General features: G+C 40.1%; 1 protein-coding gene across 8 annotated transcripts in view; it reads right to left on the reverse strand.

Annotated features, from left to right (window-relative positions):
- Positions 1-18,333, reverse strand: part of magi2a (membrane associated guanylate kinase, WW and PDZ domain containing 2a) — a 272,345-nt gene that overhangs the window by 73,575 nt on the left and 180,437 nt on the right. For all 8 annotated transcript variants that reach the window (XM_005456660.4, XM_013275625.3, XM_005456659.4 and 5 more), the window contains exons 5-6: positions 18,004-18,214; positions 12,439-12,518 (exon numbers count right to left, since the gene is read on the reverse strand). In XM_005456660.4, the coding sequence (XP_005456717.1) occupies positions 12,439-12,518; positions 18,004-18,214 (291 nt within the window). The remainder of the gene's footprint in view (positions 1-12,438; positions 12,519-18,003; positions 18,215-18,333) is intronic.

Consider the following 18,333-nt stretch of genomic DNA (forward strand, 5'->3'; position numbering starts at 1 on the left):
CCCGGACAAGCTGTAGGAGGTGGCCGGGGAGAGGGAGGTCTGGGCTTCGCGTAAGCTGCTGCTCCCGCAACCTGGCCCCGTATAAGCGGTAGAAGGATGATGGATAGACATAATTTTCTCCTTAAAGCACTTTATAGATACAAAGAAACCACTGGTCTGCATATTGCTTTATTTTAAGAGAAAATAACTTTTTTAAAGATAAAGAGGCCTTGTACATTTTCACATCCTAACTGTAGCTGTAAAAAAATACAATTCTTTTTTCAACACTTTTTATTGTATCTTTCATTCAATACTAAAGCCAACACTCAGGGCTTTTTGTCAACTGTGTTTGCAGTGGAGCTCAACAAACAACCCACATTAATAAAGGTGTCAGTCAATAAATTGGCCTCTAAGCAGGACACATGAAATTTGGTCGCCGAGCTGCAGAGTAAGAGCTGCAAGTACTCATCAGCCAGCTGTTTGCACAGCTATTCTCTTCCAATATTTAAAACCTCAATAAATAATCAGCATCTTGTTTTTTTTAAATGCATTTTTAACACAGTCGGTGCTAACCTGGTTGATAAAAGCATTTCCTGTGACTGTTTCACAATAAAAGCAAAAAGCAACTTGTAAAGCCTATAAAGAAGTGTAAAAAAGAAAAATATGATAACTTATTGAACCTTTTTAAGCCTTTAGCTGGCATCTGTCTACTGCAACTTGACTTGCAACTTTCCTGGCAAAAACTCTGCCTGTCTAGTAAAAATCCCACTGTAGACATCAGCTACTGCAGAAAGAAGAACCACATTGTGCACACATTTAAAGCCAGCATGTCTCGGCAGATGAAATAAGGTATTAGCATTATTTGTTTTTGTCGCAGGGACAGAACTTGCTGCCCACTTGCCCAGTTGAACATTAATATACTAGACTACCTGTGAATTCAACACCCACACTGTTCAAAATGATAAATAGTGGTGTTTGCAGAAAAACTGAGCCATTTATTTTAAGATTATCCACGGCCCACTGTGAAGCTCAGCAGAAATTTGCAGTACTGAAAACCTGAAGTGAAAATTCAGGAACATTTAACACCACTCATACATTAGTATATAATGAACCGTGTCTATGTAAATTTATATATCTAAGCGAAGGTCTTCCTGCTCTCTTCAAGTCTTTTTCTTCATAACGCCGCCATCATTATTTCTCTCAGGAACCACCAAACAACAAAGAGCTAAACCTACTTGGTTGTGATTGAAATTGAATATTTTCAGAGGACCTGAAAGTGATGATGAACTCAGTCTCAATATTTTCTCAGTCAGTCTAACCTATAATTCATAAACTCGGCTGCCTCTCCAATCAACACTTAAAAAAATACTCTACAGTTTTGTGGTGATAATGACTATCCTGTCTGTCATAATCAAAACCGCAATCAAAGGGGGCCTGTGCACTTTGAGAGCTGCTCACCGGCCCCATCGGTTGATTTCTGAGACTTTCTGGGCTTGTTGATGGGCAAACAAGACGTAGCAGAAAAAGCCTCACCTGCAGTTTACCATTTTTTGTCACACTAGAGCAGAAGAACAGAAGGCATTTAAAAAAAAAAGGAGGCTGGAAAAGCGGGATATAGTGTATGTGGAGGTTGCTAACTTCTTCTTCCTTGATCAGGAAGTGTAGGAATATCACACCAAGGAATATAATAATGAGTCGACAAAGAGAGGGAAGATGAAAATTGTTAATATGGTGGTAAACTGAAAAAGGCAAAAATTGTTATTCCATCTGCAGTAATCTACATTTGGTGACATGCTCTCCCCTTCTGTTTGGAAGGGGAGAAATGAGACCCTCCAGTGTGGAAAACAACAAGCATCGATGATAGTAGATATGAAAAATATTAACAAAGACAGGGACATGCTGTCTGTCAGAGGGGCACACAGAAGCAGAAAAATCGAAATCCTAGTTATTATGTGGAAGCACGCTTTCTTCAGGTGAAGTAATAAAAATGCTTTTTTTGTTACTGTCCTTGAACAGAGTGGTACACCTTCCTTTGGACGCCAAATCATGAGCAAAGGACTAAGGCGGAGGTGGGTTACAAAGTGGCTTGCTGAGGCACAGCCTGTACGGGAAGGTATCCGGTGATGTGGTCGAGATCAGATTTTATAACCCAATGTGCTGTAATTGTGGGCTAATGCTAGGTTCAAGTAAGTTAAAAATGTATTAAAAGAATCTAAGTTTAAAACTGTCATGCAAATGTTTTATAGGGAAGGAAAATAATTGTGCATTCTACAGCACTTTATTTCTTTAACAAAAAAATCTAACTGAAATGCATCAGTCTCTGTGCTTTGGAGGTTAGATCTGTGGTTTTCAAATGTTAAATGCTTAAGAAACACCAAAGGGTAAGCTAAAATATTAATGCAACAAACATGTTGGCAGTTCTTCTTATCACTATACTGAAAGACAAAATCATTTTAGATACCCCATTTGCAGCATTTTAACTTTGCATGACTTTTTCTTACATTTTGCAATAAGCTCCACTACAAGAGAAATCACCTGCATCAACTCATCAGACACACTGACACCGTCCAGAAAAAGCTCCTGCTTCCTGTGCTCCTGACAGAAAGGATGCTTGGTTTCTAAATGTGTCCTCAGCTTGCTTGGCACCATGTTAGCATTAGCTAACTCCTCTTGACATGACGCACTTGGGCTGAGGGGCTGTTGACATCCTAGCTCCAGCTGAGACCATAAGACCGATCTACTGACAGATCGCCCCCTCCTTTTTTCTTTAGGCGGTGCGTCACACTGGTGGATAGTTGTGCTTTGCTCCACACGAGAAAGCGATCTGCTGCTCCCATCACAAATTTTAGGAATCTCCTCGCTATCAGTCATGAACTTTAAGCCCAGCAACTACACTGCCTTTCATGGAGTGTTTAAATTTTGGCGGCTCTTTACTATCAGTGCAGCAAACTTGTAGTTCAGCATGTGCATATGTTTCTGTGACTACATGGCCAACAAGCTATGACTCCCCGGGGACAACTGCACAAGCTGAGTCATTCTAACAGCTGTCAGTTAATCATATGGCTGAATCTGCTTACAGTAAGATAAAACCACACAGGCTGTGACAGGGTTTGATACACAGTGATGTGCTCATGATTTACTGCTGTATTTGTCACATGCGGGTCCAACAGATATAAACCACACATATTTTTTTCCTACTGGGCAAAGATTGTTTACTTAGTCTTTCAGAAGATGATTAATAAACCAATACATCTGCGCCGTGACAGGAAAAGTCAAAGCAACAGCCGTGGCTTTGACAGCAAATCAGTTAATTGTGTCACTTGCTGGCAGCAGTGTTTTCCTCTGTTGTATATTTCTCCATTTCAATGAGCTGCCGTTTTTTCCACAGCTTGTTTTCCTTTTAAATGCACCTGCGTGGCGTGGAGACCCTCCTTTCATTCGCTCTACATCAGTGTCTCACTGGTCTCTAACTCAAAGCAAGCAGACAACAGTTAAGCGGTAGAATAAAAGTGAGGGGAAAAAAGCAGAATTCACAAGCTTGTACCTTATCAGGGCATTCCAGTGACAGGAGGAGATGTACTGAAGTGTGACCTGGCACTTATCCCCTCCTCTGTTGCCTCCAAAGTTCGGGTTTATTTGGATAAACTCTTTGTGAAAAACACTTACAGCTGCGTGCAGCTGCAAACAGACAAGCGCACGCTTTCTCCTTTTTATTTTTTGTTTCTAGCGTTACCCTCCAAAGCACTCTTATTTCGTCCTGCTGGGGTCAGAGAAAAAGCTTTTTTTTGTGAAATCCTTTTGTTAAGTGTTAAACAGGGTAATTATGTAGAGTATAGTCTTTCATTATAGCCTCCTGGATGCCGTGAATAGCATATAATGATGTATTAGGGTTAACTATTTTTTTAATGTGCGAGTCCATATAGATGAATAAAAACATAAAATTGAAATATCAGCAATTATAGGATTTAGCTTAAGTGTACTCAGGAGTTTCCATTTTTTGGAAGAAAAAGAACAGATTACTAAAAATTCTCCAGTGTTGGCTTATCATGTCCATTTTCATTTAAAAAAAATGCAAGTACACTTAATCTGTAAGTAAGTTTGTTTGACTGATAAAAAAATGCTTGGTTACATTTGGGTCAAATGATCCACTCAGACATTTATTAGGTACACCTTGCTACTGTAGCCATTACACTTTCATGTTCATGAAACCAGTTCTTACACGGCAGTCACAGAGGGATGCACTTGGTCACCAGCAATACTCAGGTAGGCTGTGGCATTAAAATGATACTCGGTTGGTACTAAGGGGCTCAAAGTGTACCAAAAAAATATCCAGAACATCATTACGCCTGAATCATTGATATAAGGCAGGATGGATCCATGTTTTTATGCTGTTTATAAAAAAAATCTGATCCTACCTACCAAATGCTGCAGCACAAATCAAGACCCCCTGGTGAGCAAGTGCAAATTGTAGTCTCAGTTTCCTGCTCTTAGTTGAAAGGAGTGCCATCCGGTGTGGTTGTCTGCTGCTGTAGCCCATCTGCTTCAAGGCTGGATGTGCTGTACACTTCTACATACTTTCATTGTCATGAGACATAATTTGAGTTACCGTAGCCTTCCTATCAGCTTGAAGGATTCTCCTCTGATCTCTGGCACACAACAAGGCATTTTCACCCAGAGAACTGCTGCACTGGATATTTTCTCTTTGTCAGACTTAGAGATATCTAAGAATATCTGAGAATATCTCAGCAGATGAGCAGTTTCTGAAATACTCAGACCAGCTATTCTTACTCATTCTGATGGCTGGTTTGACCTTCAGCAGGTCTTGACCATTTCTTTATGACTAAATGCAACAAGTTGTTGCTGTGTGATTGGCTGATTGGATATTTGCCCAGATAAGCATCTGACTGGTTCCTAATCAAGTGACCGATAAATTTGTATATCCACAGTGACATTTTATTGTATTCAAACATTTTCTGACAAGTACAGAAGAACATAACAAACACAGACCTGAATAAGCAGAATTATGTACTGTTTTTTTTTTAAAGTCACAGACAAAGCACTTTAAAGTGAGCTTACTTGACATCTAAATCACGGGTGTCACTCTTATTTTGCCTCATAGACCACAGAAAGTGTGCCACCACTGCATAATAACCCATACAAATTATATCCTTCTTTTAATACAATGAAGTGCAAGTACACTCGGAAAGCTTTAAACTTTAATGAACAATCCATTTCCGATACAGATGATGAACAGCCAAAGATGTGTTAAGAAAAATAAGCGCAACTGTGAGTCTACTGTCATTACAAAGAAATGCTACTTTTGTAAATCAAAGAAACCCATTGGCGTGGTATGGTAGGCCATGGGTAATGAAAAAACCATTAATAACTTTGCAGCACAGTGCTTTCCGCCATAAATCATAGTGAAAAGTCCAAAAATAATGCCGTTCTTCCCTGTAGTTTTCACACTTTGCAAAGCCATCCACCCCGATTTCAAGCATTTAAATCGGTTCTGTATATATGAATTAAAAAGGAAAATGAAGTTAAAAAAGGCTATAAATTAATCTTTCTCTCAGCTCTTTACTCTCTCTTTGGCTCTCAGACCCAAACAGTTCCTTTTGAAGACGTAAATCTTTTATAGAACACACACAAATATAGCTCCACTTTTAAAAAAGGCTCAGTATTTTCCTATCATAGCCGGGCAGTGTAGTTTGCAGCAAACATTACTCAAACAAAAGTAAATAATGCATTGGATCGTTGCTGTGGAGTAGTACACATTTAATGCACTACTGACTATTCTGGGCAGCAGAATTATGTGGGTCATATTCTGCTACTTCCTGAACTTCAATACCCGTGTGGAGGGATATAACGGTGTGACCTTTTGATTGTTATTATCCTTTAATAACTTTGGGCACCAGTGAAGCTCTGTGGCACAGTCTTAGGTTCATTTTGCTTTTTGTCTCATGTTTTCAAAAGAAAATAAATATTAATGCTTAAAGGCATCCTTAAAATCATCATAAATCAACATAAATTACCTTAATGCAGTATTGTATATATCATCTAGGTCTATTTATGCTAATTAAAAAAAAGTGCAGTGCTGGTATTCAAACTGGTATTCACACAATGACATTTAATTCAGAAGCTGCATGTCACACAAACACCTGCCACACAGTCTTATGAATTCTCCATCCAATCTCCAGGCCTCAGGCATGCTCTGCTGGGGATGTTCTCAAAATACACCCATCAATTACGCTGTCGACATCTACGCCTGCCATCCCCAACCCCTCCGACTCCGCTCCCGACTGCTGCAGAAAGGCTCAAGGTGAAGAAGGGCGCTGCATTTCGCCATCTATAATAACTCACCTGTAGAAGTGCGCACACACTCACTGCAGGGTGAGTGTGTCTTCACATTCACAAACAACACCCTGCACCCCACAAAAATCACAAAATCTATCTACAAAGTCCTGCTGAGCTGGCTAAATTGACATCACAGCAAAAGGAGAAATGGCATTTCCCAGGCTGGAGTAGCGCTGTCCCATCTGGACAGAAGTGATGAAGTATCGGCGGAGGGACACACAAATACACACACTGGATGGCGTTTTTTTTTAAACTGCAGACGTGAGAAAAGCAAAGAAAAACGAGTAAAACGCTAGTCCCGCTAGTTCCCCTGGAGAGAGCACAAGAAGGAAGTGTGAGCCCGAAACTAGCCTGTGAGACACGATAATAACTTTGTGTGTTTGGCCGTGAAGCTCCTCACATGACCAGAATGTAATTACTTGTCTGCGTTTGCTGCCCTCTGTATGCACGAGCCCCGTCTTTTGGGATTCACAGAGGCAAAAGACAAAGAGGCGCTGTAATATGATTAAGCGCGATCAGAGTAATAATCCCTCCCTGCAATTTATGCGTCTATTCATATACTACGTTATACTGTATGTAGTATAACTTCCCCTGATATATAGCATATTTTCTCCAGTTAGGACAAACTGACATCTAATTAAACATGCAGAAACAGTGAGAACAAACTGCTTTTAGTTTACTTAATGGGGGGAATCTCTTTCTCTTTACCTGTGAAGGCAAATAAAAGGGAGAAAACCAGCTGAATAAGTAAAGAGGTGAGACAAGAGTATGGCCCATTCAGTTTATTTTTTTCCAGGCCAACAAATATTTGGCAGGACAGAAAAAAAAAACAACCAAGCAATTTTAAGTGAGAGAGTGGGAATAAAAGCAAAGAGGGAGGTTCTGTAAAAAGCATGTCCTAGTTTTTTTTTAACCAAAACAAAAAAGAAGAGGCACGAGGACACGAGGGAGAGAGGATGATATAGAAGATATAGAGGCAGAGAGTGGAGGTGAGAAAAAAATATAGGCAGAAAGAGTGAGGGAGAAATATAGAGCGAGTTATGTAACTACAAGGCGTCTGTGATGTCAGCTGCTCTGTCTTCACTGAAGCTGACGCTCCTTTGAACATGCAGGAATGAGCACCCTAATCCGAGCACACATTTCTGCGCATATTTTGACAGAATCTGGTTGTATGCGTTGCAACTGACTTTAAACATGAGAGGGAACAAGTTGTCTTCACCAGAGGTGAAAACATTTACTCACATATGGCTGTTAGGTACAGCGCTGAGGTTCTAAACAGTCAGTTGGGGTTTTTTAAATGTCTATTTCACCTCATTTTAGGAGGGAAACTGTAGTTTTTAACACCATAACATCTGTCTGACAGCTGCAGTTACCAGTTGCTTTTAAGATGAAAGGCTTTACGTCCAAAACTCTTAAAATATCATGAATTATACTAAGATTAAACAACTCACTTTTATTAAAAGCAAATTGTGACCAAGAATTGTGTATTTCAGTATGTATGACCTATGCAGGCAGCTTTCGTATTCCTCAGTCTTGTGTTGATGTAAAAGATTCGGCTCGTCTGTGAGCAAAAAAATTCTCCCTCCACAGAATGCAGCCTACCTCAGAGCTGTGTGGTCAGATAACATGGGCATGGTCACAGTGGCTTTGTTGATCACTTAATCACTTTCTTTTATATACATTTGTTTAGAAAATAGTTTTCATATTCACACTTTTCCAAGTACACAAGTCCCTCTGACTAAGGATGGTGATTATCTCACAGGATTAGAAGATAACAAGCTCGATCATCTGGCTCCTTATTTCTTGCCTTGTTAGCCTTTTGTTTAATCACAACTGCCAGATAACAGTTGACTTAGAGAAATGATACCCCCAGATACGAAAATAATTTGCAACAAAGCAAAGCTTTCCTCCTCAAGTATACTCTGGTGACAATTTCAAATAAAATTCTCCCATCACATTTGTAATAAAGAGCCTCAAGTATTGCAGTTTAAGTCCGGTATATAAGCACTTCTTCCATGTGTACTCTTCACTTTAACTCCTCTCCTCTACACTCAAAGTCTGACTTAATACTGTACTCCTCTTCCTCCTTCTCTCTCCCTGTTGTCTCGTCACACCTCAGAGACTCCACCCCACGATCCTGTTAGTGCTTATCAGAGCATGGCTCGGGTTCAAACATGGACACGCACACGCCCACACCTTTCCCCCAATCAATACCGAATTTACAGAGGCAGCTTTTCTCTCCTAACTGAGCTCAGCTCTCAGGGGTGGCTGGTGTCACCAGGCTGTGGAAGTTTGGCTGAACTACATACATCTCGTACGGCTGCTGACACAGAAACACACTTTGAGTTACTAAAACCTACAAAGCAGAGCAAAGCGCACACCACCGTATTATCTTCCCTGGTGGATCTTTAAGTCTTGGTGGTCAAAAGAAATATATCTGAAAGCTAAATAAATACAGAGGTCAACAGCTTAATTATGGAATTAACAAATCCCTGAACACAAACTCAAATGAACCAAAAGCTGCGTGAGGCTGCAAACATGTTGATGCTTGGCAGTGAGATGGCTAAAAAGATCCCAGAATCAAATAAGATTCTTTAAGTCGAGGTTTAACCCACATAACAGCATGCACTTGTAGTTAACCCGTGACAGAATCAGACATCTCTTTCAGGAAATTCAATATTCCAAACTATAAGGAAATTTGCCCGTTTTGACCCACTGATGTGCAGCATTCAGCTAAAACTTATTACTGAGTTCAACAATTCTCCTGTGTTTTCCACTTGAGAGCTGAGCAGTAACAAAGTTCAATGACTGCAGCTATAAAAAAACAAAAACTGTAACTAATTTAAATTTGGCTGTTGTATCCCTCAAGATTGTATCCCTGATGAGCCACACTGTTTTCCCAGGACTCCATTAAATGTGAATTTCAATATGGGAAAGAGGAAGAAGTTGCAAAGACTTAGCTTTGGGGAGGAAGGTGATGGTGAGAAAAAAACCTACTTATATTAAATATCATGTGTACTGGCGGATGATGACACAGAAACCACAATTTATGCTGCGTTGACCGTCCTTAAACTTCAAGAAGTTAAAATAAACTAAGACCCGTTTCTCATGACCAGAGATCCTAAACATTAAAACTGCGTTATTCCAACACAGTTGTTTGATCTCTAAACATTTAAGGCGCATAGTGAACTTGCAGATAAGTTCTGAAGGTGCACAAGGAGAAAACCTTGAAGGGGATAACAGCTATATTTCAAACAGGTGCGTTTTTTCCCCCTTTTTTTTTTTTTTACAGGTGCAGTCACTGAACTTTTTCATCCAGCTGATACCGACCTGAAGCCACTGTTATCAACTGCTATACAGTTGACTCTCTTGCCTGACTTTGATTCGTACCGCTGGGACTAACTAAGTGGATGAGACGCCCTGAGAAGATCAGCAGCGATCCTTGCAAATATCAGCACATCTCCTCATGTGGTGTGTCCTTGGTGGATAAATAGGATTGGAAGTCTTGGAGATGAAAGCACAATCACATTTGGACTAATTCCTCACAGGCGCCTTTGTCTTTGTTTCTGTGTCATTTCATCATCTTGGAGATCATTCTCCCTTTAATGTCTGAGGATTTAGAGAGAAAAGGGAGTTTCGGCGACTACATGGGGGTTCTTTTGAATAAGACGCAAGATCTGGATGGCAATTTTTTTCTGGAAGGTTAAAACAGGCTATGAGTCTCCATGTTTAATGCTACCAAACCGCAAATACAAATATTTCTTTTTTCACTTAAAACATGCTGGAATACTTCATCATCTTATGTACTTTAGTTGGATGTAAATTTTATTTAACTTCATGGTACACACCAGGGAATATTTAATGTCTAGTTGATTGAAAAACAATAACCATGCAGCTCTGCGAGGCTGTAGTTACGCAGTTATGAAAATGAAAACATGTTGAGCAGGAAGTAGTTGCAGACAAAACAGCGCAAGCTGGTATGAATATCATTAGTTTTCTAGTTTTTTTTAAAGGAATCTGACTGGTGTTAGGTCAAGAGTTGTGAAAATTAGATTTCTGATCAGGTGTTTGTGCGAGATGAAAGGTCAGAGTCACTGAAATTCATTCGTAGGTGGAGAGGAGGCAGTAGTGTCTGTATTGAATTTCTAGGGCTGTGCAGGAATATTGCACCACTTGAGTATTTGTTCATCTAATTTTTAAATGATGGAATTGTGTAGAATCTCGGCTTGGGCGACCTTAAGCAAGGTATATTTTATTTCAGGTAACGTAAGTATAGTCAAAAACACAGCAGGAGAGGAAGAAGAAGATCACAGAATCTCTGGAAACCCCCAAAACTACAGAATTCAGTTAATTGTTGTCGAGCCGTTTCAGATATCAGTTTCCTTGTGCTGGCAGAGGAGCAACAAACCTGTTATGATTTCAAACTCTATACAATAGCTGAGATGTTTTATACTGAGGTGGTTGTTCAGCTTTATTTCACAAAAGCTTGTTGTCTCATCTGCCTATGGCTCATTGGCAACAGAAAAAAAGTAAACGTAGGATGGCAGCCTCCTTGCAACTAGGTAGCCTACTGATTTCTTTTTTCGCATTCAGCGCCTGATTGCAAGTAGTTATAGTGACCGACTGGTCCAAAGGTGATGGAACATGCCACCTTCTGTCTCTAAACTTCTGTCTCTAAGACCAACTGCAATCACTCTGAATTTATAAATGCAGAAAAACTGCCAATAACTTTTTCATACAAGGGACTCAAATGGCTGCCAACTTGTTGCATTCTGGTTATATTTCCATTAAAAAGTAAGCTGGCTGAGTGTCTGTTCCACTTGCTATCCTGCAGGAATTGCGTCATTATTTGTAGAGGAATTTCTGAATTTCTGTTTCATATCTACAAATTTCTGGCTAGAGTAACTGGTTAATGTGAATTTCTGTGAATGTAGATGACGACAGATTTGTCATTTCTGCTGATTTAATCACAGCTACAAACCGATAGCAGACTGGCTCCATGTTATTGCTGTTTCGACACACCAAAGTCGGTTTAAAGACGGCAGCTGACTGCGAGTGGTCGCAAAGCTGGTCTCTGTTGTCAAAGCAATGAGCTAAAAGACAACGAGATCACAAGTTCATTGCGCACTGTTGCAATAATTTGTGCCAAGTCTGTAATTACCATTTTCCCTATTGTGACTGTAGCCTCATGAAGGTTTATTAGTACACTTCAAATTATCATTTGCCACATTTCCAAAACTAAACAATACACCAACATATGTAACTGTCTGTCATACAACTGGCAACACAGGGCAGGTTAAATTTGACCTGGGGCGGGGTGTCATTTGCTCACATGACTTGCCGTCTGAACACTCATTCAGTGTCCAATGTATTTATGTGCTTCCAGGAATATGCACCCTGAAAAAAACCTTGCTACCCTCCCACCATAAACAAGCATGCACTGAAAAGAGAAACAAGTAAGCAAGGTAGTGACTTCTCTTCTTTATCTCTGTCCATCTCCAGTCATATTCAACTGCACTGCACCCCCAGCGTCTATAACTCAGTTGATAAACCCCCTCTTGGTCACGCACAAAAATAAAGGGGAAGCAGGAAGGCTGGATGTGGGAAAAAAAGAGAAAGATACAACTCACTTGTGTATTTGTATTTGTCTATAAAAATGCATTGACATTCATCTCTCTCCTTTCTTTTTGTTGTGTGTTTGTCGAGTGTGTGGGTGGATAAAGGACACTTCAGATCTCGCTCGGTTGAGAATAAAGAAGTCTTTGTAACCTCCAGTCTCTTTGGTCCTGGGTTTTAAGCACACATATCACGGGGCTTCCTATCAACTGCAGCGCGGGCTGCCACACACATTAGCGCTGTCTCTACATAACTCCTAAAACATACAAACCCAGTACCAGCGTACACAATTTAGCAAATGTCCTTCCACTGACTTGCAGGAAATCATGCCACTATGCAGCTCATCAGAGCAACAGGCAAGATTTTAATCTCTTGAAATTAATGCCGTGAGCAACTTACATTCCAGTGTCTAGTTAGCATCAGTGAATGTAAGAGGCAGAAAAGCCTAAAAGAGGAAAAACGAATAGACGATGGAGCTGCTGTACTCACCATCCTCTTTGCATTCCTCGGGCGGCTTTGCTTTCTTGGCTAGCCTCGGGTCCAGCCACGATGTTGTCTTAGTGTTGTGGCTGTGAAGAAAAGACAGAGAGAGCGTGAGAGGCAGTGTGATAGATGGCGAGAGAGAGGAGACTTGGCACAAAGAGAGAGAAGGAGGTTGGTGGATTCTTAATTCAGCCAGAGAATCATTTCAGAGAGGAAAGATGAGACTCCCTTGAGTGCCTGCGTCTAAAAAAGGTGACAAGAGAGACGAAAAATGCTTTAGGTTAACAAAATGGCAATCAATACTTTTAATTTGCTCACTGTCTCTCATTAGCGGGCAGGGGAGGAGGAGAGGAGAAGGGATAGGAATGGATAGAGGGGTGACTGGGGGAGTGATGGAGAGGAACAGCTGTGGGCTTGGCAGATTCAGCCAGAGCCCCAGGCAGAGAGCTGGATCTAGATCAGATATGATGATGTGCCAGGGAAGCGCAATGCATCTACGCGGCTTGTCTGAAGCTCTGGACCCACAATGGCCTCCCTTCATGATGACAGAACAATAGTAGGAAGGGAAAAGTCAGGGGAGGTGTAGAAAATGCCTACAGTAAAAAGATAAAGGAAGCGAGAAGATGAAGGAAGAGGATGCAGTGAGGAGACCTTCTTATATCTTTTTTTCTCTTTAATACTTTTAACTTTTGTGTTTTCCCGCAGGATATTTTCTTCGCAGCTAGGCGTCAAACACATATAGATTTACAGAGAGGAACAACAGTCTTGAAAACATGCAAAATGCAAAATATAGAGATAATAAAGTTAAGTGATGGTTTGTTGATGACAAAGAAGATAAAGGGAAAAACACAAAAGTAATCACCGAGCAAAAAGTAGTCTGGCATGTTTCTCTCACCTGATTCATTGAAGTGCAATGAATCAGCTTCTTTTAGGGCGTTTTCACACCGACACACTTTGTTCACTCTCGTCTGAATCAGCTGGTGATTTTGTGAACTGGTAGTTTTTCTCTGTGGCTTGGTTGCTTTTCAGAAAAATAAAACTCCAAACAAACTCCAAGAAAACCTAATTGTGGCACAACAAACCACATGAGAACACTCAGGCCATACAGCAACAAAAGTAAATACAAGAAGAAGTTGCTTTTGTCTGGTCTAGTGGATAACACAACTAAGTGAGTCCCCAACTTATTTTACAGCCAGAGGCTACAGTTTGTTTACTCTTACAGTTTACAGCATGCAGCTGGTACCCAGGTCAGATTACGGGTAGATCATGTTAACATAAAGAAAACATTCTCGTTTAGGGACAAACTGCTAAACTGCTCCTCTTGATGCACTTGAGTGCAAGTCTGGTCACATCTGCACAAACAAACCAGAGTTGGATTTAAATGGACTGAACAGGGCAGATGTGAAAACACCTTTAGTCTCTGTTAACACCTCCATAGAGCTTATCGCTATTAGTAATGTGGGGCTAGGACCCAAATGCAGAGTCAGGAAGCAGGCAAAAAACCCCAACTCCTGTTTATCGGCATAGTACAGTCCGTGAAGTTCCATACATACAGGAGTAACACCAGGAAACACACCAACAGGGTTAATAGACACTGAGACAAAAGAGAGAGGGGGAAACTGTGGCTATTTATACACATAAAAACACTGAGGGCTAATCAGGAGATTAGACACAGCTGGGAGGAAAGAAGACACGGGTTCACAGATTCAGCACTATCACAGGGGAGGTAGTAAAACTAAAAGTAAGTCACAAAAGACAACTAACTGCCAAAGTAAAACAGTAAGCGACAGGAATCAGGGAATCAGACGCAAGACTGAGCTTGGCACATGGGAAAGATACAGGAGGATAGACAAAAGGAAACACATGAGAATACTAGAAACAGTAATGAAATACAACTAGAAAAGAAGATCCAAAATACTAGGACTAACTGAGAACCAAAAACTTCCCAAGATGTAAAAAACTAAACAAAATCCAGAAACAAAACCCACAGACCACGAAAACAGCACGCAGCTCGATGCTAAGAGGGTAAATCTGATGCCAAGTGCATAATTTACAGGATATTAAACTGAAATAATGAGCTAAAAAAATGAGAAAATCCTCTACAGCTGCGTCTTTTCAAACTGGTCATTTACTCAATATTAATTGTTTAACACAAAGTTAGGGTTAGGCTAACTTGTAAAGCTGTTAAAGTATATAATTTTATTTGGAAGGGAAGATCTTCTGCTTTTATATGGATAAAACACAACCTAACCCCAAAAGAGTGCCAACAACCTGCTGGATGATGACGTTTATTTAGAATACTAATTGCTGGAATATTAGAATAATTAAAATAAATATATATAAAAAACTACATAGAACAACCAGATAGTTGTTATAGCCCTGTAACATTGTGCTTGCGCTGTTCTGATCCTAACTAAAAGCTATATTACTTTGCTAAATCTCAAAGTGACAGGTATAATCTTCACCAACTTCAGTAGCTTAATTAACTGAGTTAACAGGTTGACATTTGCTGATTAGTATTAAATGGTGTACAGAACAAGGCGTTTCTGTCATAAAATCAGTTATTTTAATTAGAAAATAACTGAAATTGAAGAACTGAAAATAAATAAAATAAATAAATACATTTTCTTGATCAATCAATTAATTGTTTAATTAGTTATAGGCAAAACATGTCAGAGCAGAGATCTTTATATATTTACAAGGTTGAAACTGTATTTTTGACATTGCTTGATTACTTTATTTTTCTTAAAAAAAAAAAAACCCACACAAATCTATTAGCTGAACAAATTGTGACCGTCAAGACCAAAAATGTCAACTTCTTTAGAGAATCACTGCACTGACATCACAGAATGACAGAAAATGTTAACCTCTGTTGGTGTTTAGTGGTCACAGGATTGCCAGAAATCACAGATGTTTCATGGTAGATTTTTTCTCAAAGTGTATTGAGGTATTTTAGTCTGGACCAAAGTAACAGACTGATTGAATGGCACATTGCTGTCCTTTGAGCTATAAACAGAAGCCTGAGTAGAAAAAAAAATGGACAGATAAAAGAGGAACAAGAAGCCTCATGCCAAATACAGAGGATGAAGTGAACTTCAGTGCAAGTTAAAGTCTTTGGGTTAAATGTTGAATCTTTTTCATCAGACCTTTTTATTCTCTTTTCTTTCCTCTACTTTAGCCTTTCAGTCATTTCTTCTCCAATACTATCTATAGTATATAAAACGTACTACCTCCTTACTCACTTTCTTGTCCTCCCTGTCACCCTCTCTTTTTTCCGCCTTTGCTATTTTTAATCACTTTTTTTCCCTTCCCTCTTCCTCCGTCTAGTCCTCTTAGACACCTCACTTCAAGAGCAGTAGGTAAACGAATTGATCTTATATGGAGGCCAATCAAAGACAAGCATCCTTCTGGCAACTAAGATCATTTTGGCACTACATTACTTATGCCTAGAAAAAAAAAAAACCCTTGATGCTACAAATGCGGTAGGCTAAGTGAATTAGTTGTGTAATGTGCTTGATGGATGTGGGAGCATGAGGTTTCTCTGTTTGGGGTAGGAGACATATGGCGAGTTGTCTGCAGAGGATAGGAATTAAAAGTTTGCATCTGTGGCAAATAGACATGAAAAGACAACATGTGCCTGGCTGGCTGACAACCCTGTCTCATTTCTTACTTTGGTGCTGCTGCGAAGCTTCTAGCAGTTAAAAGAGTGCGCTCAAGCAGGCTGGGATTCAGCTGATTCTACGGAGAGATTTCTCCTAATCACTGAAATGATCAACTGGTGCTGAAAAGCCCCCAAACTTTTTCGCAATTGCAAAACCCCCCCTCTCTGCTACATCTACATTTGTTAATGTTTTACAAGAACTCAAATGCACACACAATTCCCACCACACCACTGCAAAAACACACAGCAACTCAATTATTCTTATGCAATAAAAATTCACCCCATGGTTTTACTGCAGCTGTAAAATGCTAACAACTCCAATGAATTAAACTTTAGAGCTTTTATAAGAGTTCTACGTAGCGAGGTATTTCTGGGGAGCTTTAAATCTTTAAAACCACCATGTATCACATATAGTCTGTGTGTGTGCTTCTGAGCACAGAGGCAATTAAACAGTGCTTAAAACATAAAGTCACCACATCTTCAACAATTCTTTTAGGATGTAAGGCAAATGACATGATCTCTGAGTATGGCGCTCAGATTCAGAGCTGTCCCTCTGATTTACTCATTTCTAATCCCGTCTATCCCGGTTACTCCCACTGAAAATCTTAACATCTTTAACTCTGCTACCTCCAGCTCAGCTTCCCGTCTTTATGTCAGTGCTACTGTTTCCAAACCATACATCATCTAACGCTCGTCTCTATCCACTACACCCTGCCTGCGCTCTCTTCCTCACCTCGGTTGGGCACTGTCCGTTCCTTCAGACAGTTGACCTCAGGCATTTAAACCCCTTCAGCTTTCACTACTTGTGGTCCTTGCATCTTCACCTTTCCACTTGCCTTCCTCTTCTCCCCAGAGCATACCTCCCACTTCACCAGGCTCTCTCCCACCTGGTCCCTACTCTCACTTTAGATCACAATGTTGTTTCTGAGCATTATAGTCCATGCCAGACTTCATCTGTTATCCTGTCCAATCAGCTCAATCGATTATCAGTTTGTTCATTTTTCTACTTTTGTTTTTAAGAAATGTTTAAGCTGCTTATTATTAGAGAGCTATGCCTTTAGTGAAATTCTTGTGTAATCCCAGCACCAATGTTTAAAGCAACAGTTTGTCTCATAGTTGATACCGATAATTTTTTGCTGGTTTCCTTTCGTGCCATGATATTTTTTAACATGCAGCCAACACAAACAGATGATTGGCAAGCAGATATTTTTATCGGTAAAGTAATATCAGCTGACATCGATTGTCAGCTGATATATTACAGCAGCGGTCCCCAATCACCGGGCCACGGACCGGTCCGTGAGTCGTTTGGTACCGGGCCGTGATTGTTGAGGCAGGTGTGAAATTTATGGTTTTCAGGGTTTTTATCGTTTTTTTAAAAATCGTTTTTATCGTTAACTCAGTTTCCCTGGGTCTTTTCCTGTGTGTTATGAATAAATCATCTTTTTTTTTGGTACCGGTACTGCTTTTATTTTATTGTATTTATCCGCGACACCTTAAAGGCCGGTCCGTGAAAATATTGACGGACATATACCGGTCTGTGGCACAAAAAAGGTTGGGGGAACGCTTTATTAGAGGATTTATAATTATTGTGACGTGAGTTTGTACAGGTGAACATTCTTTCCACAGCTACACACAACAAATCACTGAAAGTAAAAGAAAATATTCCAATAACTACAGGAATGCAAAACAATTGAACATGGCAAAAACAAAAGTGAAGGAAAGGAAAGTTCTAGAAAATTATATTTTGCTCATTTTTCAGGGACCCTACTGTAAAAGAAGAAAATTCTTTTAGCTAAAGTTTTTTTTGTTACTTTACACCCCGCTGAGGTCTTTAAAAATCACTTATAAACATCATCAATTTCAAGAATATCTGAGAAAAGTCTGAATGCATATATCATTAAAACACTTACTCTATGAAGTAGACTTCTCCTTTCTCAGTGTATGCCATCTCCCAGTTGTCTGGCAGCGGCCCTAGCTCATCGTTCTCCTCTGGTTTGGGCACTGCCATCTTCGGGATCTGTCCGTCATCTTTGGGTATCTCGCTCGTGGCCTCTGCTGGGTTGATCTGCGGGCCGACGTCCCCTGAAGCATCTGTGCTCTTGTCCTCATGTTCACTTGACTCTGAGGTGACAACAGGACAAGATGAGTCAGGCATGACATTATCATCGGAGAGGAGAGGAACGGGGGAGGGCGAGGAGAGTGAAAGACAAGGGAGCTGAAGCGTGGAAAATGTGAAGGGA

Source organism: Oreochromis niloticus, linkage group LG17 (assembly GCF_001858045.2).
Source record: "Oreochromis niloticus isolate F11D_XX linkage group LG17, O_niloticus_UMD_NMBU, whole genome shotgun sequence".
Lineage (NCBI taxonomy): Eukaryota > Metazoa > Chordata > Actinopteri > Cichliformes > Cichlidae > Oreochromis > Oreochromis niloticus.